Source organism: Helicoverpa armigera, chromosome 24 (genome assembly GCF_030705265.1).
Source record: "Helicoverpa armigera isolate CAAS_96S chromosome 24, ASM3070526v1, whole genome shotgun sequence".
NCBI lineage: Eukaryota > Metazoa > Arthropoda > Insecta > Lepidoptera > Noctuidae > Helicoverpa > Helicoverpa armigera.
Genome location: NC_087143.1, coordinates 4,093,512 through 4,121,342, shown reverse-complemented (window position 1 = coordinate 4,121,342; position 27,831 = coordinate 4,093,512). Strand labels below are relative to the sequence as shown.

The following is a 27,831-nucleotide window of genomic DNA, read 5'->3' as shown; positions in this document are numbered from 1 at the left end:
AATTTTGTAATCAGGCGACAGCGTAAAAGGCAATTGTCATCATCAGCCTTTTTGTCGTCCCACTGTTGGGCACAGGCCTCCTCTCACACGGAGAAGGATTGAGCGTTAATCACCAAGCTTGCTCAATGCGGGTTGGTGATTTCAGACGTTACAGTAAGGCAATAGCTGTAATTAATAGCCACTTGCAAGAGTTGCATTTTAACAAGAAAACGTTATAAAACTTTTATCTCAAAACCATCATTATTCATGAAAGCCGTGACGTTGTGATTAATGTTTTAAACAAAGTTGAAATTTTATTTCAGTTGCAGAAATGGGAGCTAGGATTGTGACTACCATTTTTCAATTCGTAGGAGACAATTTTATGAAAACTGTTGAAATGTGTTTTCGACAATTTCGTATGGCACGGACTGTTTGCTAATTACTGTTTGCTGGTGTTTAATGGGGCTCTTAATCAAGCGTTTTAATTTGTGCTCTTGCTAATTTGAGAGGAATGAAATTTTTGTTTGATCTTAACCACGTTGGAAATAAAATTAAGTTTTGGTTGTCACAACATGAATGATTTATTTGAATACTTCTAATCATCTCGACTCTTTGACCTTACTTTTATGTCTTCCAAGAAATATAATAATCTTTAATTTGATACTGATTAATATGAGGAAAAATCTAAACGGTTTTTTATCTAGGTAATAGCTGCGGCTTCGTGGAATTTCATCAAGATCTATATTAAGAGACCAAAGTAATTAGTTCTAGAGAGCCGCACGATATCTCCAAATGCACTATCACCTATCAAATGTCGTAAGACGCGTAGATTGATGACGTCATTAATCTTTGTATGATCATTAATCTGTCTATCTGTCCATATAATCTAGCCATCTTCCTCGAGGTGTCCCCTGAGGTGATGGCTAGCGTCATTTGTCATATTAAGCATGAGACAGTGCAATATGTCACTACTTAGGACAGATGCGATCTTGCAACGTAGATATAGCTAGAGAGATTTGGACTACAGGCAAACATTGCATTAAACATTAGAAATATGCCACATAACGAGTAAAATTACTTCAGCATCACAGAACCTAATTATAAAATAAGTGTCAGGGATATAATTTCAAATTTAAGGGTACCCCTTAACCATATAATGACACCTACTTTACATACCACAAAACCGTACTAAGCTCCATAAAGGATGAATATGAAGATATCATCGAGATAAGCCAAAAGTACTAAAACACAAAAGCCTCAGTCTTCAACGGTTATACAACGACAATAGGGTCCTTAACAGTCCTTACAGTCGCAATTAATAGAACAAAGGAGGGTAAGGCAAAACCTCTAATGTTCGGCTCACTGTCTGCAACAATGTGTTGGGTAATTCCAGCTGTAAATATCCACGTGCATGGTCTACCATTTCAAGTCTTGTCAGTCGGAATTTGTAATGGGAATGCAACTGGTTATTTACATTTGAGCGCACATTATAAATAGTGTTTCCCAAGACGGTGCACATTTGGTTGCTTTGTATCGTCTTTAGGATCCTTATGTAGACCATGTTCACGAAACATATTACACCCTCGAGCGTTATCTCGGAGATGAAATATTTAAAGTGTTGCATGGAGATTGTTTCATAAAAAATGTAATGCACAAAATTGCGTCTAGACGTACTTAAATTACTTCAATGTATTTGAACTTCTGTTTAATGCAACTGGCACATTAATTAAACTCAAAAGCGATTTACGTCATCATAAACATCACGAAACAACCTCTCAAAAAAATTAAAAAAGCCATTAAAACTGTCGTTTCTTGGCGTACAACAAACAGAATTATATTATTCACAGTCGAATCGTAAATTTTATAACTTCCATTCGTTTTAGCGAGAAATAAAATTTGAACTTCTTTACAACATTCATCAAGCCGTCACGGGCAAAGCTTTTGAATAATAAAAATCTTTGCCTCGAGCCCCGCAACGAAGTTTCCATAGCCGAGACATACTTCCCCTTTACGGATTTTTTATAACTTTATTATAAGAGACGAGAAGTAATTTCTTACATTTATTATTATTGCCGAAATCCCATTTATCATGTCAGGTATCAGTGATAAATATCAATAACGATGCTTGTAGAATTTGTTCCTGCGGGTTTTTTTGTTGAGCAAAGTGAAATATGTTGTCATATTTTATCGTGGAATCAGTTTTTGTGTTCGATATTAATGCGAAAACAATTTTGATATTTTTAAAAGACTTCGTGCGTTCGAGGGTGGAAAATGGCGTGTCATCATTGTCATTTATTAATTTGTACAACTTTCGAAACAGTGACTTTTGTAACCGGTGATCATTTGAAGAGTGAACAATATGATTGTTAAATTATAATTTAAATTCAAAGAAGTTTCTTTTAGGAACTTTGATGAAAAGTTTAAGAAAAGGCGACTATAGTTCACCGGCATGGCACAAAAACTTTTGAGAATCAAACTCATTAACCTAGTCAACCTAGTTTAACCTTTTAATTTAAAAAGAACCATTTTATTAAAAGTATTGAAGCGGACACGAATTAAAACTGACCGGAGCAAAGGTACTTGAAATGATGTCTATTCATAGATATACCTATTAATCTCCTAGATATTTATCTCTTGCTTTCAAACCTATGGCTATCAATAAAGGAAAAATACAAAATATAAAAGAAAATTCACCAAATCGGACTTCTTTTATTTGTCGGTATCATACCACTTTACGAAATGAATATCTTTGATTTTGTTGCTTGTAAACAATGTTTTAAAATTTTTTGATAGGCTCGCCTTATAATATTAGTTATATAAATATTAGTTTTAATTAGGTAATACTGGTAATATAGTATATTACCAGTATTATAAATATTAGTTTTAATTAGGTAATACTGATAATTATAACTAATTATAACTAATATTTACAAATGGAGACTCAGCTGTTTACTTACATACATATTATGCTGTCGTAGACGTTACACCTGAAACACAAAATAAAATAAGCCACATTCTTATGCTACAGAAACATACAGTTAAACTTCAGATCGAAAGGGGTAAAAACATAGTTAAAAGTTTCTCAACCAAACTTTTTATAATGAAGCTAAACCCGACTACAGAACCAAAAAACTTAACACCTATCGAACTCATTACAAGCGTACACGCTACATTGAAACACGAGCACACAACTTCGTAAGACATTATCGAAAACTTAAGTGATTAACTGTTTTCAAGACTTCGGTACCAAGATGGAGGTACAATAGGCGAAAAGTTTGGTTATCCGCATATTTTAGAATGCTAATGCGATTTTGCACTTAGGCCACGTGACTTGACAAAGGGAGCGCTTAAAATATAGGGAGAAGTTGTGAGTTAGAAGGTTGTTTTTGTATGTTCGTTACATATTTTGGAAAGGGGTGAGTGGTAGTGGAAACTTTTGTTGAATAGGTACACGAATGTAGAAAAGAGTTTCTAGCGGTTTTACTAGCATAGCGTGGACACTACTTCTTGCACGCGAATGAAATCTAGCCTATAGATGATACTAGTGATAGTGAAGCAGTTTGAGTACCTAATAACAAAGTAAAAAAAAAAAACTAAAAAAACTCTTTTAATAGTAGGTAGATAGATGGATATACTCTTTATTATGTACACCAATTAAAAACAACAACAAAAAACTAACCTACAGATTTTAAAGTCGGTGACACAATGGGCGGTCTTTTCGCTAAAAGCGATCTCATACAGACAACCTTTTGATGGATTGAGATAAAAGGAAATAACTGTACCGCAGGTACTAGTATTGAAGTATAGATTTTAAAAGCTAACATCAATATATCTTCCAATATTGCAATATCCGCTACCTTATTTCATCTGAAACTGGTCAGGTATTCATTTTGAGAGCAAATTCATTCTTTTCCAGTGTCTTGAGATTGCAATTTCCAGTCAGCTAGCCTGATCTGCATTGCACAGTCTTCATCGATTTTATTGCCACTTAGTACTATGACTTTCCAAGCTAGTTTGTAGATTTAATCTGGATTAACAGTTTATTAAAGGATTAAAATTTGAGATTGGAAGTAAGTCTTTGTATTAAGAGCGTGTACGTCAACCGCGCGCCATTTGGCCTAAAATGGTACTTTTCAAACCACTGTTTCTCAGTAACTACTTATCCTATAACTATGTTATTTTTTAATAACGCAAGGTAATTTCACTGTCTATATAGTTAATTGAACATAAATTTCAATTTGTGTAGTTTAAATACTTAAAACCCCTATAACGTAACAGATGTTTTATAAAATTCCCGTTCAGCGTATATTTCGAAGCTTAAATTCATGTGAAAACAGTGGCAAATCTAATCATATTTATTTTTTTACTCATAGACGAAATCCCCATGCTTATAGTTAGTTGAAAACATTTTTTAATTTAGGTCTCTATCTTTCAGAAAAAAATATTTTAACAATGTGAAAAATTGTGTATTTCAAATGCTTTTTTTACCTATCTATCTTACTTAATTTAATATAACAATTATTTACTATAGTAATATAACTCTTTCTTTAAAACATAAACTTTATATTATAATTTAATCTCTCGTTTTATTTTTTATAAATTATTTAAAACTACTATAAAACGCTGCACGCGAGTCAACTCAAACCAGACCGCCGCAAGGCTTCACAGAGAGAGGACGTGTCGCTCCGTCACATCGCGTAGGGTGAATAACCTCTGCCGTGGATACCGAGAATAGAGTACATTTCAAGCGCGACCAACAAATCTTGATACATTACTATTTTATTTAAAGCTCAATTTTGAACCATATTTTTTTTATCGATTGAGTTGAAATTTTGTTTGAATGTTCAGTTTTAATGACAATGTATGATTCTATATCCAATATGGCGGTATACCCAAGATGGAGAAAAAAATGTTTTTAATGCATTCCTACGATATGGGTATCAAATGAAAGGGCTTGCTATGAATAACTCGAAAAAAAAAGTGTCGCGAGTCTAAATCCAATATGGCGGACTCCTTAGGCTAGAAATCACTTATTGCAGATGTCTGTTACCAATCGAGCTATAATTTATTTTTTTTTCATTTTGGATGTACCCAAATTTTGACTTTTGATCTCGAATAACTTTTGAAGCATATAGGATAGATAACTTAAAACTTTATTTGCAATGGTAAACCCCAGCTCTTCACCAATATTTGGCTTTCCGGCAATTGTTGTTATTTGACCACAATTTTTCGGTCTGGATGGACTGGACCATTCATATAAACAATCAATTTTTCAAATCGGTCCAGGCGTCTTTGAGAAATCGAGAACAATCAAATTGAGAACAATCACAAAAGAATCTAATTGAAACCTCCTCCTTTCTTTTTTTGAAATCGGTTAAAATACAGAAACTCTTAACATTGTCATATAATCATCAGTCGACTATTTAGTACTGTTGAAAATTGTATGTAATATACAGAAAGTCCTCAAAACCAAGGTTTTCATAGGTGTCCGATTTTTTTGCAAAAGAGTGTAAGTATTAACGACTTATTTTCATGCTTTTATATTTTAGACATCCATAGACTTACACTATTTTCCCGCTATTAACTATTTACTAAATAATATATTTTTTGTTCTACCAATTTCACTCGAAAGGATCAAAATGGTTTGTGTGACTATACGTGAAGTATGATAGGCACGCACACAGCCGCGACGCTAGTCTGCGCGGTTTTTTGCGTTGAATTACCTAAAGTTGACATCGCGCGCCGAGCGTACACGCTCTTAAGACACTCGAGGCAACTCGAATGTCTATGAGAAATACCTACTTTCGTAGATCTTGTAGTCATTTATCACATTTTTGACAGACGTTACTGATAGTCAGAAGTAAGTAAAACAACCAGCTGCCCGGTCAACTGAATATGGATACTCTGGAACCTGACCCTAACATGGTTGGGAAAAGGCTAGGTAGACGATGATACCAACAACTCTTGGTACTTTTAGAATACACCTTCGAAAGTTCCTCATTAAGTCACAAAAAGAACTTGGTATAACGATCTCAAACAAGTCCATAATATAGCGATAGCAGGTACCTGCCGTGATGGTGTTTCGTCGCCGTATTCCGGTTTACTCGTAGTCTGAGAGAACTAGTACTAGTAGTTTACCTAGTAACACATTTCTACACTTCAATATTAATCATAGTTCACATTCAAGCACAACACACACACAGAACATAAAACACTTACTTCAAATACACACAGCACACACACTAATAGTCTACTCGACGTCCGTGCGTCATTTTTAGGGATCCAGCAGAATACCAGCGTCAGGTATTCTACCAGACACATGTTGAGTTGGACTCCCATTCGGTGCAAACGTAAGACACTGCAGCGCGCCGTTAATCTCTGATTGTATTTCATATTTCATGTTTCTCTTTCTACCCACTTCTTGTTTTGTTTTATTTTTCTTATTGTGTATCTTTGTGGTGTCTTTTTGTTTGTCTGAATAAATGTTTTATCTATCTATCTATCTAACAATAAAAAAATATATTAAAAAACCACTGCAATAATAATTCTTACTTTGTCAACTGTTTGTAAATATCACCTATAAAAGAGAAGTAGAGATCTTCGATCTCAATATCTGAATAAACGGTATTAATCAATAAAATATCCATCTCACCTTAAAATAAAATATCGCAGCGTTCAAATGTAAGACAAGTACTTAATGGGCCGAATCATTTTGGCACGCTTAAGCAATCGAGGTGGAACGCTGATAAATTAGAAGGCGTTCAAGAGAGATCTGGAACAATCTATGGATCAAAGTGTTCCCGTGTGAAATATCATGATTGAAGACTCACTCACCTTTTGTTTATTGGAGGATTTCAAATTTAAATGGGAACTTTGGAATATAAAGGAAATTCGCTGTTGTAGATAAATTACGGTAGGTTGATGGTAAACTGAAGGTGTTTATTCTTGTGAAAAGTAGAATATTTTATGTGGCTGAGTAACAGAATCACTTGTCAATCGATCACAAGGTAAGCAACGCTTGGTGCGGTCTGCTCATAGATGGGTGACCACTTTGTCAGGACGGGTTCGTCCGTGTTTCAGAAAGCTCGTTAAATTAGTGGATCCCATTTGAACATATAAATATGTAGATACCAAAAAAAAAGTAGTATTTTGTATATTGATATCTAAGGTCACTGCTCATATCAAAAAAGAGATACCTAAGCTGTAGTAATACTTTTCTATAAATTAAAAAAAATACTTTAATCTTTCAGCTACTGAAGTCCTTGGAAACAGACAAAAGATAGCTAATTAACATAAAAAATACCATTACATTATTATAAAACCAAAATCTCTAAAACCTTTTTGCTTATAATTCCAAAATCGCCAATTTCAATTCATAATAACTGAATGAAACATAAACTGATTATTTTATGCCTGAAGCAATTTATGCAAATGCCCTGTAAAAGTATCACCACACTGACGACTAACCAGTCGGCCGACAGTTGACCCGATGGTTGGCAAACATTTTTTTTTTTAAGAAAATCTGGGTTCCAGAAGTCTTGAATTCAATCAATGATGGCCAAGGCCTGCCGGGGCTACAGGATTGTTCGAAAGAGTTACCGCTTCCCTGGCCCTACATAAAAGGCCGACGACGGTACACGACGATTTTTAGTCAGTAAGAGTCTGACACTCCCTCACCCCTGCTAACCCACAGCGGGAGAGCTCATTTGATGATTTTTGATGTCGTTAAAAGAAAGCTATCGGCCGACTAAAAGTTTCCAGTATGCTGCTACTCTAAAAGATTACAATTAAAATAATCTTGTTATATAAATTCGTTTTGGGAATACGGATTTCAATTAAGGTTTTGCAAAATTATAATAATGGCCGGAGAGAATTTTGGTCTTTAACATTGAAGGTACTTCAAGGTTTCCAATTTGTTTAATATAATTAGCAATTTACAGTTCCGGAAAAATATAAATCAATTTAACATTTGATAATAGAACTTTGTTTTAATTGAATAAGGAATTGGATAGTACTTACCATAACACTAGGAAGCGGTCAAAGGCGTTTTTGATCTGATATTAAAAAGTGCTTATTTAAATGCCTGAATACCGCTAATTAGAGATCAATAGAAATCAATTGTGTCTCACGTGGATCCGCACACCAGCATACATGGGGTTAATAAGCCTAATTTAAATAAATGATTTGACTTCTTCATTTTAATTGAAAATTTAAAGATCCAAAATAGCCTATTTTTATACTTTGACTATTATTTTTTTTGTGAAGTCAAAAGTAGACTTTATATTTTATAAATAAAACCTTTACACAGATGACAATTTATTTGATGACATCGCTGGCTTAATTGTGTCAATATTTTTTATTGCAACAATATTTTTGCTTACGCGGCGCTCAATCGTATTGCATTAAATAGTTTGAAAGAAAAAGAAGGTTAACAAAAGAATATTTAGGATATCGATTCAATGGGATAATAATTAGTTTTAATTCCTATACTATTTCTAAACCACAAGAAAATATCTCACCTTCAACTTCTTAAATAAGCCTTCCTACTCATAATATCCCATACCACACCACACAAACACAAACAAAAACGATACCCGTATTCAACCGACCCCTAAAAACGCGGTACAAAAACGGCATACGTAAGAATAAGCGGCCATCCAAACAACATTAGGTACGAAAAATTCTTTTCTGCGCTAATCAGTAACGGAACTTCCTACCAAGGCAGTTTATCACAACTTCGCAACAAAATTTCTCTTTTGTGACATCCAAACGGTAGGGTTACCATGAAAAAGTAATATATCGGACAATAATGGACCGTCCCGTTTTCCTGTTTTTGAGATACCATATTTTTGTGCTAGGGTAAGAAGAATGCATCGGTTCGCGTTTTTGTTATCGTTTAAGATGTATTTTTGTGGGGATTGTTAGGTTAGCTTTGTAAGGGGGAAAGTGTTTTATTTGGTAAGGGAATTCTGATAAAGTATATTGCCATTTGTAATAATATTAGTAAAAATATTATATTCCGCTCAATTTTACCATCTTTCAATAACGTATAAAATGAAATTTAAAACACAGTATTAAATAAATATTAAAATTAAAAATGTATAAATGTTATCACATCGCATCTGAATTTATATGTAAAAAAAATAATCATAACAGCATTCTCGTAAACAAATTGCAATTTAACTATAAACAAAAAAAATGCCATTTCAAAAATGAAAAATATTGTACAAAATTCCAACCAGTCAACAGTCAGGACTATCCTTCAAACTCCAACCTCACACACACACTACCAAAGCTTGTACAAAGAGATGTACTAACAAATAAATTCTAGAGAACAGTCACACGTTTCCTGCGGGACCATAATTAACGTGACATAAAAATACGCCAGGAAACTTTGCACTGAAGATGTCACTGTCTAGATTATTCATGTGCTCTCACATTTTATCAACTATAAACAAAAAAAACACCATTTAAAAAAATATTGGTCAAAATTTCGATTAAAATTCCGTCCCGTCAACAGCCAGGACTATCCTTCAAACTCCAGCCTCACACACACACTACCAACGCTAGTACAAAGAGATGTACTAACAAATAAATTCTAGAGAACAGTCACACGTTTCCTGCGGGACCATAATTAACGTGACATAAAAATACGCCAGGAAACTTTGCACTGAAGATGTCACTGTCTAGATTATTCATGTGCTCTCGCATTTTATCAACTATAAACAAAAAAATACCATTTTAAAAAATATTGTACAAAATTTCGATTAAAATTCCCACCAGTCAATAGCCAGGACTATCCTTCAAATTCCAGCCTCACACACACACTAACAAAGCTTGTACAAAGAGATGTACTAACAAATAAATTCTAGAGAACAGTCACACGTTTCCTGCGGGACCATAATTAACGTGACATAAAAATACGCCAGGAAACTTTGCACTGAAGATGTCACTGTCTAGATTATTCATGTGCTCTCACATTTTATTCAGCCTGTATTTAAGGCTGTATGTAATTTTACCACGTTATGCTCGACCGTTTACGTTTCTTTTGTAAGTTTTTTGTGGGGTAACTGAATGGAGTTTTTTGTTGATACTTATAGTATAATCATCGGCAAGGATATTGAGCCCTGACTTTCACCTGCGCAGAAGTGATTTATTGGTTTATTGCCTTAAGTGTACAGTGCGCAAAGCGATCCCCACTCTCCCGCCGAGAGCTCATTATCCGTGCCGATAACTATAGTACTTACTAATGTTTTAGCTCACAATATGTGGTCAATTTTAAGTCGTGGTTGTATAATAAAGGTAGTCTTCGACTACAGCCTATGCAGAATTTTCTTGAAGATTTAGTAATTAAAAGTTGTTTTAACCGACTTCAAAAAAGGAGGTTTTCCGTGATATAAAAATACGCCAGGAAACTTTGCACTGAAGATGTCACTGTCTAGATTATTCATGTGCTCTCACATTTTATTCAGCCTGTATTTAAGGGTTACCACGTTATACTACCGTTTAAGTTTCTTTTGTGAGTTAAAATGATAGCGGCTTTGAGTACCCGTTTAGTTTTTTGCGGGGTAACTCAAAGGAGTTTTTGTTGATACTGGGTCTTACTAATATTTAGTTCTCAATGTGTGGTCAATATTAAGTCGTGGTTGTATACTAAAGGTTGTCTTCGGCTACTGAATAGACTGTTTTTTAGTCAATTTATTAATTAAAAATCTAGTTGTTTTTAAATGACTTCAAAGAAAGTGAGTTTGACAGTTTGACCGGTATGCGATTATTACGTTTAGCTGTACCGATTGATGCGGCTTTCAGAGAAGTATTAGTTAGTCTTTGGAAAATGTTTTAGGTATATCATTGAAGTCGGTGTTATTTTTGTAAAAAATCTCTTAAAATAAACAAACACAAAAACAAAACACTTATAATTTTGGTTAAAATACAATTACAAAAAATACAAAAATACAAGACCCAAATTAAACCATAGTGATTTCAGTTACAATAGACAAGGCACGTTTTACCTAATAAATACGTACCTACGTTTGCATTAAAATCTCTATTCGGCGAACAATTAAAATCGTATTCGCAATCACAGATATTTGCTTAGGTAATCATGTTCGCTAGTTTTGGCTGAAAATTTGATGCATTTTCAAATGCATCGGCGATATGCTGAATAGTAAATTCTCTGTGTTGATTATGTGCGAAAATAATTTGTTAAACTGATTGGTAGGTTGTTTTGTATTAGTAATGCATTTTTTTTTATTTTGTGTATTTGTTTAAGATGCTGTTACAGCCTTTTTATCGTCCCACTGCTGGGCACTCCTCTCACACGGAGAAGGATTGAGCGTTAAACACCACGTTTGCATTAATCATTTGTTTAATATACTTTATTTTAATTGATCAATTTGTCAGTAAAGAATTTTTATTTACAGAATGGTAAACAATGCCAAGGGAGAGTCTAAATATGAGTATCCTAATATTGAAAAACAATTAAACAAAAATGGACAAAAAAAGATCTTCTAAGAATCTATACATATAATAAAATGATAGAAAAGTCAAAACTGTACATTGAATATTTTTTTAAAAGAATACTTGGGGGGTGATCTATTATCGATTCTGAACCCAAATATATAGTTTTTAGAATTTTTGTCTGTTTGTCTGTTTGTCTGTATGTTTGGTCTCACTGAACTCGAAAAGTACTGCATAGATTTAAATCAAATTTTGCATGAATATTACCTGGGGGCCGGTTCAACATATAGGATATATAATATCACGCTATCACCTACGGGGGATGAGCAATGCACGATAATTTCTATTAACGTTTCTGCAACAGCGGGTGCAATAATGACTTATATTTGAATGCTGAACTTTGTAAGTTTATCGGCCTATTATCAGTCTTTACACAGAAAATAACGCGTTTATAAGTAACTTGAGCAAAAAACAGAATTTAAAGAAATAATATCTTAAAATTATAGATGAAGAAAATCATGCAGAAACAGATGTGCCATTAAACTGGTAGTAGGTAAAATATCAATGAAAACAGACTTCACTTTATCATGGTATGTTCTTACTTTTAAGAAAAAATTATATGACGACGTGTGTATTTCGCTATCATAAAAACACTACAAGAAATATCAGCGCTACATTATTTGCGAATAACATAAGGTATATTTTATCTCGGTGCGGGCAGTAGTTCCTATGGGAAGCGGCACTTATGTCCCGAAGAAATTATGAACTTCCCCACATTCTTAAAAACTCTACATATGTTGTTCTGACTTATAAGCTATACCTCTCATAAACATGAATATCCATTCATTTCATCCAATAACAAACTTGCATCACACTGAAAGTGCATTGCAAGTCTAAGATTTAATTATTATAAAAAAAAAAAACATTGTAATTAATATTCAAACATCCTTAAAAATAAATTCCTGGTTTTAATATATTACATTATTTTGAATTCACTTGCATATAAATAGAAGGTCCTTATTAATATACTTTTTGAGTAATGAAGAATGTAGGCAAAATAAGAGCGAAAACATTGTGTCACTTCTAAAATTAACATCAATGGGAATGACTACCTGTCACAATACGTCAACAAGATGTCAACAGACGACAAGAGTTATCTATCGTCTTTGTCAACAAATTTAAAACGGTGCCATCTAAATCATTTTTTGAATATTAACGTCAAAATTGATGACATTAGCGGAATAATTAATTTATCGTTTAAAGTCATAGATGGAGTTGTGAGTTTTTCATTCATTTTACAAATTGAGCTGGGGTTTTATTTTAGCTAATCTTCCATTAATGTGGCGACCTAAACGCAACTTACGTTGAATGAGTAGTATTAAGTAGACCTTAAATATTTTTTGTGTGGTGCAAAATATGTAACGTTTAATGATCCTAGAAGAAAGATCTGTCTCTCGCAAGCGCTACTAAGCGTGAGTTAAGGTATGTTTCTGTAGCTGTAGAAACAAGCTCAGACACAAAGTGCAGATTAAAGAAATGAGAGGTTTCTCGATTTAATACAATAAGCACGTAAAATGCTTTATAGCCCCTGAAAACGTACAAATTACGCGTCGCAAGCCAGAGACATACTTGATTTCAATTTCTGATCACAAATACACGCATACATGTGATCAGTTTTTTTAGACTCAGTCCGTGGGTCTGACTGTGACTGTTCGTGATTACGAACAGTTACGGACTGAGTCTAAAAAAAACACCTTTTACATAACTACGTTCATATCATTGATAGCATTCAGTTACAAAGACAGAATTGCTATCAAACGTGTTTTCGCTAAATGTACTATTATTTTTTTGCAAACCTACATTCCCAACTCTGATCTCATGGAGGTGGCGCCCGGGTGTCACCACTGTGCGGACTGTGCGACCTATCGCACCCAGCCCTGGTTTAAACCATGGTCTGGGGCGAGAAGAAATGGGATAACAAAGAATGAGGCGGCGAAGCGACTGAAAATTCCCGACTCTCATCCCAGCCACTGCGGTAAGACACCACGAAAGCCGGATGTCAAGAGACGACTCCCGGCCACCGTAGGCGTGAGCGATTAGTTTTGAGTGGGTCATCGACCTTCCTGCTTCTAGGAGACCCGTTATTTCACGCGCCCCTCAAGGAGATTCAGCAAACCCTTGTGAGGCCCACGCCTGACAGGGGTTTGGGGGGCCTGGGCCAAAGCCTGACACTCCCTCACGCTGCTCAAACTGAGGGCTGAGAATTACGCAACTTTCCAGGATGCCTTGCAACGTGTTGCAAATGCCCAGGCCAGGTCGCAGGGACTTGGTCGTATTCATCACGTATTTACTAACTCTTAGTGTTCATCATGCACACCCGCTTCTCTAACTTTATTGAAGGATCACTAAGATTGTTTCAGTTAGTTTAACTACGCTACTATAGTCCACTGTCGAACCTTTTTACATCAATTCTGTAGAAGTGTGAATATCGAATGTGTAATAAATCGAATTTCCGTTTGTGCATTGCACAAAAACCAACGTTATGATTTTCGAGAAGTCAAAAGAGTCGGCCTGCTAAGAATTATATTCATCGTTGGTTAATTGAATACATTTTCAGAAACCACAATAACACCACAGTATACACAGCACTTATGTTTCTTCTGATTAGCTGGCTCCACCAAGAAATGACAAATGGCGAGCGTACATTTTGAAAATCTTTGAAGAACTGCAGGCAACACAAGAATTGGACTCACTCTCGGACGTACACTTTGCCTGATCGTGAACTAAGTAAGTTGCGTTTAGGCCGCCACATTAGGTAATGGAAGATTAGCTAAAATAAAACCCCAGCTCAATTTGTTTATGAAAAAATTCACAACTCCATCTATGACTTTAAACGATAAATGCAAACATTTCGGTGGAATTCCAACAAACATAGTGAGTGAGTGCACAGAAAATCCCCGAAATACAAGTAGTGAAACTATGCGCTTGCCTGATGACTCAGTCATCATCCACCCAGCTATTCCCAAATTATGTGGGTGTTGGCTTCCAGTCAAACCGAATCTGTTTGAGTACCAATATTTACTTGGAATGCCTATCTGATCTCTTCAACCCAGTGAACTAGACACCACGTTATCCATGGTAAGTAAAACTGTTTGACAGACTTTCTGGCTCCTGATTTGTCGCAGCTGCTGCCGAAAATGTACAAGTGACAGCTTTGTCAGACCTTTGTTTCCTGTGAGAATTACGTAATAATTTTCCGAATCGGTTGACTAGATCCAGAGATTTCCACAACGTCACAAAGTTTACTTCTTTTGTTTAGATAAATAGCCACACATCGTCAACACCACCTTGATTGATCAACCCGTGCTGCTGTTAAGTAGTAATCCTAATTATACTGTTATGTAAAAGAATACACCTACGGCATAAGTAGTATTTTAACAATTCGAAACCGCCCACGCAGACGAAGTCGCGGGCAACAGCTAGTATAAAAATATATATAAAAAACTATGTATTTGGAAAAAAATAGGAACGCTTATAATAAAACCGACAAATAAACCTACGATATACCAAAAGAAACTTTAATAAAAATCCATTACAGTTTTTTGAAAACCCGTTCAAAGAAATACATAGCAAAAAATGCAATAAAGAAACATGATCTGCGTTGCACAATTACCGGTTTTTACCCCTTTTTACTGTTAGAACTTTCGCCTTAGGTTTTCCTGTTTTTATTGAAAACAATATCGGGGCGAAGCAAGCTATCGATGTTTTTATAACTCCACTTGCCGACTGAAATAATAAAGGGTAATATGCTGCTGAAGTTTATTATTTTTCTTGTATTTTAGTCTCGTTAGTATACAGTCTATTATTAACCTGTATTTACAACAGACAACCTTATAAAGGTCGCCGGAAGACGCTGGATGCAGGTCGCCTCCAACAGGTATCTGTGGAGATCTAAGGGGGAGGCCTATGTTCAGCAGTGGAAGTCCTATGGCTGAGATGATGATGATGATGATTTTCAACATAATAGGCACTAGGCAAAACGATACAAGTAATATTATAAATCGGTCATTAATTGGTCATCAGCAAGCGCTTAATCAATCATGACGAATTTATTTATAATATAAGTATAATTTAAGTAGCTAAAAAAAAATCGAGCCCCAATTCTCAAATCACTCGATAACAGAAAATTTTCTCTCGTTTTGACTATACTTGAACTCACACATATACAAACATTAATTCGAATCAAGGAACCCCTCACATTACCTCCGCGGTCGGTTAAATGGCTCGGAATTATATATTCAGCTATTTAGGGGAGTTTATTGCATATTATTACCGCAGAATTCAGCTACATATAATATGTGTATGTAGGTATGTATATTTAGAAGAGGGAACGTTGAAATTTTGCGAAATCATTATGGTATAAGAGAAATTCCTCATGTATGTGAGAATAGTATGAACGTAATAAAGTAAATTGCGAGTTATTTTTAAACCCAGAAGACATCAATAAAATGATAGGTAGGTATAATATAATGTGGCTTAACCAATATACCAATTAGTATTGCGACTTTCGAAACTATGATTTCTCTAACACATTTAATGGACATAAATTCAACAGTAGTCAAACAAAGCCTAATTGTTAATGTGAATGATACCTACATAACTTAGACAAATAGTTACAAAGAAAATTAGACCTTAAAAATTCGAGACGAGATCTATTCTCCCCTGCAATTGAACTAAACCTTTAATCACTGGACTGGACATATCGCCACTCGCTGACAAGCCCAGCAAAATCCGTTGCGTGCACGCACACAACAAAAGTTCAAACAAAAAACAAATAGTACAAGAGTCCCCAACATTCCACCGCTTCCACTCCCTTTGGCTAACATCCGAAATCGTGATTGAAAACGTATTCAGGCGTCCATAGTTTTTATTTTAAAACTTGTGTCAAACGAGTTTCGGTTGGACGGGGAAGTGAAATTGGTTTTCCACTTTTGAGCCCACGGTTCGTATCGGCTGTGTTTTGTTTCCATTCGTTAAAACTGACGGAGAGTGTGTCAGCGCATTGTCGGACGTACGGTGCTTCGTTAAAGATACGTGAGAATTGAATGACGGTGTTTCGAACTTTTTTTTAATGAGAGTTTGAGGAAAAGCGGATGATATCAATTTGGGGGTTTAATGGGATTGTTGTGTGTCATTTATTTCTGTTTATTAACATTAAGTGCAGTCTTTTTCTATATACCCCGATGACATAGAATCTATGCTGCGCTTATATAAAAGCGCATAGCACAGAATGATAAGTAATAAGTTTTATTAGAGTGCGGAACCAAGTATTACTGCAAAGTACTTTAACTAGGGTTACATCACTATTTTCAAATTATCGAACTAATGATGACATTAACAGACGCTCGGCAAATGATGATATATAATATTAGTATTCTACATTAAATAGGAATTTTAGCTGACAGCACATTAAATAGGTCGACATCAGATTCTGAGATTTCCTAGAAAAAGGATCATTAGCTCATATCAACGCTGATTAGACTTCTGCGAATTACTCATCAGCGCATGAAATGGCCGTGCCTTTTAAGTCGAGAGAAACCTCTAGCTATATTATCAAGTGATTTGAAAATTAGGTCTTTCAATTTTTTTTCGACCGAAAGGGAAAGATGGAAAGATATGGGGGAGGCCTTTGCCCAGCAGTGGGACAACATAGGCTCAATAAAAAAACATTCAATGTTTTTATGTCGTATTTTTTTTTATTTAGTTAAGGATATTAAATTTTAATCATTCTTTATTTTTTTTTTCTGGTCTTGATGATAAAAAATATCAATTACCAAAAAAGTCACAGAGCAAAATTACACACTCAGTAACAATCGCCAAGCTGTCCATTCGCTACATCCACTTGTTCAGCACTATCTAATCTGTGTTCCGGTATTTATTTCGCATTGTAAACGCGTAAATTTAAACGATAGTGTTGCCGCCGTATCAGTTCTTTACAGATCACTGAATGTGCTCCGGTTCCGTTCCGTTTTATTTTGTTTTAATGGCTCTGAATATTGGCGAGTCTGCGAGTTAGGAGTGAAGGTATATATGTATGTATAGGTACGCCTCATCTTTATTTGAGACTGACTGTTTTTCGAGGTTTCACCTGCGTTCCGTGAAAACTTCATCAGATAGCAAAGTAATCCTCAATAAATGGACTATCTTACACTAATAATAATTTTACAAATCGGACCTAATGACTAATCGGCACTTTTTAATTCAATCCAAACAACAGTCAACAAACTCGTAATAAATTGAAATTTAACTGCCTAGTAACAGTTTATCTGCCTTCATTGAAAAATTTAGAAGGTTGGTAGATTTTAATTTATTCGTTTTTTGTTTATAGCTTATAATATATTAGCTTTGAAATTCTACCATTTGCTAATTTGGAACTCAATGTTTTTGAATTCAGTTTGGAGTACGATACCCGACACTTCTTCCTACTCCTCACAGACGAGAATTCATTTGATGTTTTCCCATTAATAAAAATAAAACACGACCTTTATTGTCCAGAATCAAAGACAGACCTCTAACGTAATCAACATCTGACCTTTTTACGAACATCAAAGCTGATTAAACTAAATGCAAAAAAATATCCCTGGTAATGGTTTTTAGATCGCTTAAAGGAAGGCACTTTGCTGTCGACAGTTTGGTACTGGCAGCTAGACCACGTCAACGTCAGCTGTCAGTTGCAGAACGTTGGCAGAACGTCGAATCATAGCAGTATTTGCTGTGAAATGGGGACGAAATCGCAGTGACTAAAACTCTAAAACTGCTTTGGTGACAGATTTTGGAGTTGTCGATTAATATATGAATTGTTGTCATTAACACTTATATTAGCATTTAGGGGAAAACATGTTTTTAATCTCTGGCTCGTCGAGTTACATTATTTGTGAGTGAAGTCAACTTTCTCGAGGTGCCATGACGGGATTAAACCAACAATTCAATAACTATATCAGAGCACTTATGCTTATGTATCTCTATAGAATAAGGAAAATGTTTAAATATAATTTGGCACAAAACGCTAAAATTAGAATAAAACAATCTTCCCAAAAAAGCACAAATCACAGCAACAAAAAATCTCATCCATCTAAATTTTTGGAACGCGATCTCCCACCGAAACTTCACAAAGTAATCAAACACGTGATTCGGCATAAACTATGTGTCCTACCCTCCATATTAAAATAATATCGGTCCACAAACGCTAGGATTTACCAAATAGTATTCCGTTTGCACAAACAAACCATAAATTTGGAGATTTAAAAAGCTTTTATCTCTTTGTTTGCCCTGTTTGGCGCTATACCATGTTGAATATAAAAGTCGTGTTTAAAATATCATGCCTCAATGTGGGATACGTTTAACTGCGATTTCTGATATGAATATCTTAAACCTGAGCTGAAAACCGTGGATGTGTGGCCCATTCGTCATAGCAGCTGGCGATAAAAGATGAAAAATCTGTTGGTAGGTATCTACTGTAATTCATTGGTTAAGCACATGTTATCACTTATGGTATTATGGGCGGAAATCGTTGCAAGCATATTATTTTGTCTTCGTATGATATAATTACGATGCGGGTACTACTTTTAACTCTGGTCAAACTATACCCTTATAAAAAGTTCTACATAATATGGTTATGTAAAATTTCAATAACATAATTTTGTTAAATTAAAAATAGTGACATCGAGACATTTTTAAATAGCTTGGGAAAGATACGTGATTTCAAAGATATTTAAGACTTCAAAGACGATACACATTAATTTCTCGTAATTTACCTCTCAAATTCTACTATCTGGATTCTTGCGGTTTTGAGGCAAAATAACCTTGAAAAACAGATCTATCACAATTACAATATTAACAGCCTCGCATAAATTTCAATACTAAATACGGACGCAAACTACCAGGCAATAATAAGTTGAAGAAGTATTAAGTGGCAGATTTGGAGAGAGCAAAAAGCCACGATAACAGCAAGGACGTCGTTTAGCGTTATAGCCAAACTTCTAACGAGCTGTCATAAACTGGGTATTTACTTGACGCACCTTCAACACTGTTCAAGGCATGGAAAAAACAAAATGACTAGCGGAGGTGCCATATCGGAAAATCGCTTAAGAAAGTAGCGCGCTAAAATGTCGCGTCTTCGGGGGACGAGGAACGTTACTGTCCCATATACGCTTTCTTTGGAAGATGTCCATTTGTTTGTAATGCCAAAAATCGTTGACGGATGTTTCAAAGAACGCAACACCTCGTTAGTTCACTCGTAACTGATCGTTTTGGTCATGCCTTGGTATTTGGCCTAAAAGAAGGCGTCTGACCTACCTCCATTATGGCATCTCCGCTTATTCCTTACTCCGTGATTCAAGGTAAAAATGTACTGTACGAGCGAAATCATAAAATCTTATGATGTTACCTCCTTGCAAGACTGGTCTCCTGGTACCAACGAAATGTTTTGGCATTTTGCAAAATTTTTAAACCACGTTTTAAAGTGGAGTTTTGGGATAGATACCACGTGTTTCTAGGTTAATTGGTGTTTGTGAAAACTTGGTTTTCTAGATAGCAGGATTACTGGTTTTATCGTTGTTTTGTTTCAAATTCTTTCTGTTTAGAACTATTTATGTCCTCATTCATTTGTTTTTAACTTCTTTTTATCGCTGTTTATCGTGGTACAAATTATTTTACACTTCTTGATCCATTGGGTGATAGTGTTTTGTTTTACTATTTGATTGACCAAAGAATTATTTGATCAAGAGCTGTTACAAAGATCGAAACACTCTGGGTAGAATTTGCATCTTTAAGTCTGATGTGTTAAACTGCTTAGCTCTTCTGTACAAAGAGGTGTGATTTTATTACTTTCAAGCTTATTTAAAGGACTTTTTTTATCTCACCGCCATTTCAACGATAATCGGAATTTTAAATTTAATTCGAAATGCCAACATATTAATCTTTATGTAAATGCTGTTAAAACGTTAATATTTTCAGTTCCTGGAATCAGACCGTTTCGCAACTTTAATTTAAATCTGTAATTCGAAATGATAATAAGGCTACAAACGTTTTTATTTGCAAAGAACAAAAGAATGTAACATTTTACGCAATTACAACAAAAATTACATTTTGTTTTGTTACCAGAATTCTTCTTATAAAGGAAACATAATAAAACAGTTACTTAGCCTCAAATAAAAAACGGTACCTCTATATTTTATGTTGCAGACATAAAAACGTTTCCTTAAAAAGAAAAGGTAGGTCTAAATTTTTGTAACTCTGTGGCACAAAAAAAAAGTAACACAGAAGCTTTTTCGTCATTGTCAGTGCCCGAGGTAAGTTATTAACTTTTATACGTAGTGTCAGAAAAGTGACGATGAAAACAAATTGCCTATTACGACTTGCTTCATTATAGGACCAACAATGTCATTTTCCTTCATACATTTTGTGTATTTGAAGATCTCTGACTTTTTGTATCGATAGATAAAATTTTTCGGTAATTGATTACGGTCTGATCCTGAGTTCTTTTCCTACATGAAAGTGTATTTCTTGTCAAGGATAGGAATATTTTTGTTCATTATTCTACTACTCCAAAATATGGGTTATAGTTTTGTAAATGGATTTAACAAAATATGGATAAACTCATCTGATGGGACCATAAAACCACATGTCACATCATGTTATAGCATAGTTTTGCTAGGCTGAAAACGAATTCATGATAGCAATCGCTTTTCGTATGAGGCAAAAGAAAATAAGGAAACAAATGGTACAAAAAGATACTCCTTAAACGGGTCACTAGACTCTGAATTACTTCGTAAATCCATTCAACTGTTCTTGAAGAGTGAAGAATTAGAGAGAGCACCTGTGACTGCGCAAATGCTTGTGCAGTATAATATGTCCTGCGCAGTTGGCTTATTTCCTTATATGAGAACTACCGCCGTAACCGACAATCGGCTTATCAACAATACACTATTTAACAAATCGCTTTACTAATCATACTCTTATCCTTGTTCCCAGGTACAGTCAACACACTAAAATCTCTACACATCCACGTCCCCAAAGCGGTTTTAACCGGCCACGACGCAGAACTAATGTGCACCTACGAGCTGGAAGGTGCACAGCTCTACTCCATTCGATGGTACAGGAATATGATCGAGTTCTACCGCTTTGTGCCTAAGGAATCTCCTGCGACTAAAGTATTTCCAGTAGCTGAGATTAAGGTTGATGTAAGTATTATTTTTTGTTTACATAATATGAATAGTCAGGAAATAGTTGTTTTGCATCATATTCAATTTATAGTTCTTCTGCGCAGACTGGGTTAGCTACAATATTCTTTCCTTTATAGTTACATACTTTATCATCGGACCTGGTTGCAGCTGTGAATCTGATCATAGTAAACGGACTATAAGGCTCCAAAACTATGTACTGAACCGAATTGTAATTTTTTTTCTGTTAGAAAGCTACATTACATTTTATTCAAAAGGAACTCCAACAAAGGATACACCTTACATGCGTAATTATAAAAAAGTTATTTGTAGATTTGTGCTCCTTCAATTACAGGAGAACACATCATGCATACATCATCTTCAGTTAAAATTAAAGAAACTTATACAATATTAAATAAAAAAAAACACATGAACATACAAATTAAATTAAATTAGACATTTGAAATTAAAAATTAAATTAAATTAAATTAAATAGTAAATTAGACATTCAATTGGGTTCTATTTTGTCGGAGTATAGAAAGAAGTTTCCACGGGACATGGGTGAAACCGCAGAAAATATCTAACACTACGTATAAAACAGTGAAGAAAGTATCTAATAGAATTCTTCTAATCCAATCCAAAAGGGTCGTATCTAATCCTAATCGTATTTTCGCAGGTAGCAGCATCAGACCAAAACCGAGTGGTATTAACTGAAGTAGACCGCACATTGACGGGGGAGTACCAGTGTGAAGTTTCTGCAGATGCTCCGCTGTTCCATACAGATATTAAAGCTGCTATGATGGTGGTAGTTGGTGAGTTTTTTTATCTGCTTAGCCTCTAAAATTAAATAAAACTAAGCCTATACAATATACATATATCATCATCCTCCGAGCCTTTTCCCAACTATGATGGGGTCGGCTTCCAGTCTAACCGGATTCAGCTGAGTACCAGTGCTTTACACGAAGCGACTGCCTATCTGACCTCCTCAACCCAGTTACCCGGGCAACCCAATGCTCCTTGGTTAGACTTACTTAAGCCTATACATACACTTAACTACAAAACTAAAACTGTACTAAAAAAGCGCGTCAAAAAATTGGTCCTCAACGTTGTCGGAAGATAGACGTTTTGACTGAGAGTGCAAAAAGAGTATCTATATAGTTTATTGCCGGCTCTTCTCAATGAGACCAACTTTTGGGAACCGTGCAAATAGTGTGACGTTTCATAGGAACCTGCAAAGGCCTATGTGAAATAAAAAGATTTTGATTTTGTAGTCCTATCCCCTAGTTCTCAACTTTTTAAATGGCCATGCATTCACAAACTTGCGATTTGTCGTCCCGTCTGCCCAGAAAATAATAATTACCTAAATGAGGGCCAGCTTTCAGGCTTACCAGAGATAAGTAAGTAAATCAGTGTTATACGGAGCAACTCTCTGTCTCATTCCTCAATATAAAATATCTCATGAAAATTAGTAATAATCTTAAAATTGAATATTCGTATTCAGATGTTTTTCTTTAGCTGCTTTTAGCTTTATTATTCTCAAATTAATAAGGCGATTAATCGTATTTTTAAGTTTACTTTATAAACAGAATCCAGAATATTCTTCCTCTGATCCTTTTTATAAGCTCCGGGATTTGGCAATATCTCAAGACAACGCATTTTTCAAGCCTACACCTAATCCGACCAGCTGTTCGCGAAACTCGTACACTTTTAATTCATTCCGTTGAAAAATTTCGGTGGAAAATATTGTAAAGTCCAACATTTACATAAATAAATTGCAGTGTTTCCTCACCAGAGCGAAATTTAGGGTTAATGTCTTGTAAAGCAAATTTTCTTTTAAATTCCACTCTTAGTTCTGCTGAATAATTTGTCGAGTTTTTAGGCATGTAATAAAAGGTAGGGTTATTTATTTAATAATGTTAATTTCGTTTTACTTTGTTGAATTAGGCCCTTTTACTAATCTGACAATGCCAGCGAACCCGTTGATGAACGGTATTGTCTTATGTACTTTTGTAAAATGGATGGCATTTACAGTGCAAACGTTGATTTGGATAAAAATATTTATTCAAAAATCGCTTACTATTGCGTACCATTGTTCTGCACCATTTGTATGAATACGAATGACTAGTGGTGGATTTCTGTATACCATGGTATCTGTTAATATACAATAATTATGTCCATATAAATTATGTCAAACTGCAATCTTTGGGTGCGTCCACATCTGGCGAATGTGCCGCGAATGTGCAGCACGCGAGCCGATTGCGAGCTGTCTCCGAGCTGCGCGCGTGCAGTCACTGCAATAGTTTGGTGTGCCTCTTTAGCGCAACTCATGCAAGGCTCGTATAGAGCGCGCGAGCGGCGCGCGATCTGCGCGCAATCAGTTCTCGCCCTTACAGTTCCGTATATTGGCTCAGTACTATCGAAGATGTCAGACGTCGCGCGCCGCCTGCGCGCCGCTCGCGTGCGGCGCTTAGGTCGCGCGCGAACTGCGCGCGGGCCAAGCAGAAGCGGCGCACGAACAACAATGCACGCGCGCAGCTCGCGGGCAGGTCGCAAACGGCTCGCGAGCTGCACATTCGCGGCACATTCGCATAGATGTGGACGCACCCTTTCATTGCAAAACAACAGATAGCTTATAGAAGCGATGGTAAAATCCATAATTCATCAAACCAAAAACAAATGCCTGACACAAATGATTGGAACACTTCCACTTTCAAAATGATATAGTTACGAACAAAAGCGGCCAGTTATCAGTCAGGGAGGCTCGGACACCATCTGCCACGGTACCTACCCTTTCCCGAATCTTTTATTAGGTTCGTTGAAATATTGCATATTCACAATACAGCTGGCATTTTGTCGGCCAAAAATAAACCTAAAAGTTCGATTTCAATGGAAGAGAAAAGAGTTTTCGCTAGCCAGTTCTAATTTTGGAATTGCTCCACTGTACTTTTGGAGTGTATATAGCCGGAATATTTTATCGAAACCGGCTCGTGTTGTTTTGGGTTTGTGTTGAGTTGCAAAAATCGCTACGTATCCAATAGTACATATTATAAATACGAAAGTTTGTAAGAATATTTGGATGTGTGTTTGTTACTCTATCACGCCAACTGCTGAAGAAATGTTGATAAAACTTGTCAGTAGGATACATCAGAATAACTGACATTTATATTCAAACTGAATTAAATCCGAAAGCAGATAACTTAGCATTGTATAAAAAAAGCTCTAATTAGCATATACTTCAATTATTATTTTATCTGAGAAAAATAAAAATACTTTAGTATTTATTGAACATATCACCATTCGCAAACAAAAATGTACCCTACACAACGACTAATAAGTACCATTTTCCTACAGAACCGCCTCTAGCAAGTCCAAACGTGACGTCAGATCGTATCTCCTACATCGGAGGAGACCACATCAGGGCGAACTGCTCGTCACCACCTTCTCTACCCGCTGCCAACATCACGTGGTACGTCAACGAGCAAATGGTGAGTTTTGATGGAGTAAGATCTATACGTATGTAGTATAAAGAGATAATCATCTTTTAGGCTTTTTAGGAATGAGAACTAATCAGCACGATTGCTCAATTCGATTTCAGACTTTAAAGGACAGGTTTCCTCTCAATGTTTTTCTTTCACCTTTATTAGTCAGATATTAGTGTTCAAAATATACTTAGAAAGTACAGTGCTGGAGAGAAAAGGTGGTTTTCAAATTGATTCGTTCAATGTATTGCTAGCATGTTTACCTTTTAAATAGTACATTTCTGGCAGTACTATAAATATATACCTGGCAAGCCGTAGTTCTAAATTCGGTAATACAATTGGTATATTGGCTTTATTGATTCTTGTTTAAGTTCTATATATTGCAAGCAAAGAACCTTCCTATTCCCATACTGTATATGTAACTTTGAAAAGTTACTTGCCTAACCTGGAACCGCACACCCGTTCTTGGGAGGTGATTCCATACTGATAAATCACCAAGAGGGCCTTCTGTATTACCTGATAAGCTATTTTTCTTTTAGGTGCCCGGATTCACGGCGAACCACGTGCTGAACTTCAGCAACGGCTACGCGTCCAGCTTAGCAACGCTCGAGTTGGAGGCCGCCGTGCATTCCCCAGTGCCTACACTCATGATACGGTGAGATAACACTACCTACCAATGTTGGTTAACCTGTAATTGGCGACTGTGTAAAGGGCTTATTACATTTGACTAAATTCAGTCGTCTAAATAGGTTTGTCTAATTAGGTTTCTAAATGATTTAATGAAAACTACCTTCCTAAATGCGATTACATTTGACTGAATTTAGTGACTGAATCATTTAGACGACTGAATTTAGTCAAGTGTAATAAGCCCTTAAGGCCTAGTAATAACAGAAATTGTACTCTAAGCTTTATCTACACAGACGCTGTTGGTAAACCTTTTAATAAATAAAAATAAATAAATAAATGCAACTTAATGTGCTTGGGTACCCGCAGAAACAGGTGTACTCTCTGTGTGTGACCTTACTTTCTCATAGTTTGAAGAGACGGCAACCAACTGACCACAGATAGATCAGATGCAGAACTTTAAAGTGTTTTTCGTGGAATGGTACAAGTTAGTATTACGTTTATACTGTAAGAGAACAATTCATAACCGAATAATTGCATACCCAACCAAAGACCTAGTATTTCATCCGGCATATAAGTAATTATTGTTTTTGGCCGTTTCTAAGAACTGGTTTCTTTTGGCCCGGTGGTGCCGGGTTGGCCAGACTTTTATCGTGAACCATTGCTTAGAAATAGACAAAATGACGCGAATTATTACAAACTAATAATGATGTAATTATTTTGTTTCAGGTGTGAAGCGTCAATTTTCGACGTGTGGAGGTCGACAAGTCACACGATAGTATTACGTGAGAGGAGCGCAAATCCTGCATCTGCTTTGGGCAGAAGTTTTACAGGTAATTACATTGGGTTGTTAATTAGTTTTAATGGGGCGTTATAAACTAGAAAGTCTGAAAACCTGTCCTGCCATTGGGTGTAGACCTTACTTCGGGTTGAAGAAATGAGAAAAATTATTGCTTCATGTAAAAACTAAAGCTGCAAAAAGATTCTCAGAAAATTGGGAAAAGGCTAAGCAGCTGCTCTCTTAGGTTCTATTTATTAGGTTAAATATTTTTATTTTAACTATTATTTCTTTAATTATATAACCTAGGGGTGAGGAGTCCAATTTATGTGTATTTTTTGTTATACCAGTTCTGACAACTTACTTTTCCCTAAAAAACAATCACAATTCAGAAACCTTTAGGTTTAAGGTTTTACATGGATAATGATTTTTGTAGTCACAGTAACTTTTTTCTTCTCACAGGAGCTGCGACAGAAACCTGCCTACCTACTATAATGGTGTTGCTTCTCCAATTCTTCCTACAACTTCTTCTCCAGAGGTACAGCGGGACGTCAATAAGATAGCTGTAACGCTTACATGTTATGTAGACTAAATAATTACGTTAATAAGTACGTTTAATACGTCAGGGTTTGAACATAAAGGTTTTGGGTATATGAATGGAGATAGTACGTATAAGTGTATTTTTTTTTCCTTTTTTTATAAAATTGATTGTCGAACAATTTTTTTTTTTCTGGCAGTTGAAATAGTTTGGATGCCTGGTATTTTATTTTTTAACTGTTTATTTTTATTTTGAAAATGGAATTGAGCGTAATTCAATTGTTCCGATGTTTATAGTTAATGTCTAATTATAAAGTTATGGTTATATTACAGAGTGCATTTTTATAAAAGTAAAATATATTGTCCATATTTTATTTATAACTTAATATTATATTTTTATTGTAATTAATTATACTATATTTTTTTTGTAATCGTGAATAAAAATGCGCGCTTGAATATAACTTACTTATATAGAACATAATATTGTTAACATAGACTGATTATATAGAATAATTTGTGTAAATAAATATAATAGTTACTGTTTGTGATTTACAAACGAAATTATTAATTATGTTCATTTTTAAACGTAATAATGTTAATATTTCGTAAATATAAGGTGTTAGTCCAAATAATTGTATGCGAGGGGAATGAAAATAAAATTATACTGTTTTTAATAATAATTGTATTTTATCTTTAATATTTGTACTTTTATTAAAATTACATTTTGTAAATGTATCTCGATTATTTTTCTTTG

The 27,831-nt window shown here is 35.2% G+C and overlaps 1 protein-coding gene across 1 annotated transcript in view; it reads left to right on the top strand.

The window, feature by feature from the left end:
• Positions 1–27,157, top strand: part of LOC110379298 (uncharacterized) — a 113,715-nt gene extending 86,558 nt beyond the window's left edge. Inside the window, exons 3-8 of the mRNA XM_049850363.2 lie at positions 21,472–21,680; positions 22,336–22,471; positions 25,011–25,144; positions 25,678–25,793; positions 26,492–26,595; positions 27,003–27,157. Of these exons, the coding sequence (XP_049706320.1) occupies positions 21,472–21,680; positions 22,336–22,471; positions 25,011–25,144; positions 25,678–25,793; positions 26,492–26,595; positions 27,003–27,103 (800 nt within the window). The 3' untranslated portion in view covers positions 27,104–27,157. The remainder of the gene's footprint in view (positions 1–21,471; positions 21,681–22,335; positions 22,472–25,010; positions 25,145–25,677; positions 25,794–26,491; positions 26,596–27,002) is intronic.
• The last annotated feature ends 674 nt before the right edge of the window (positions 27,158–27,831 follow it).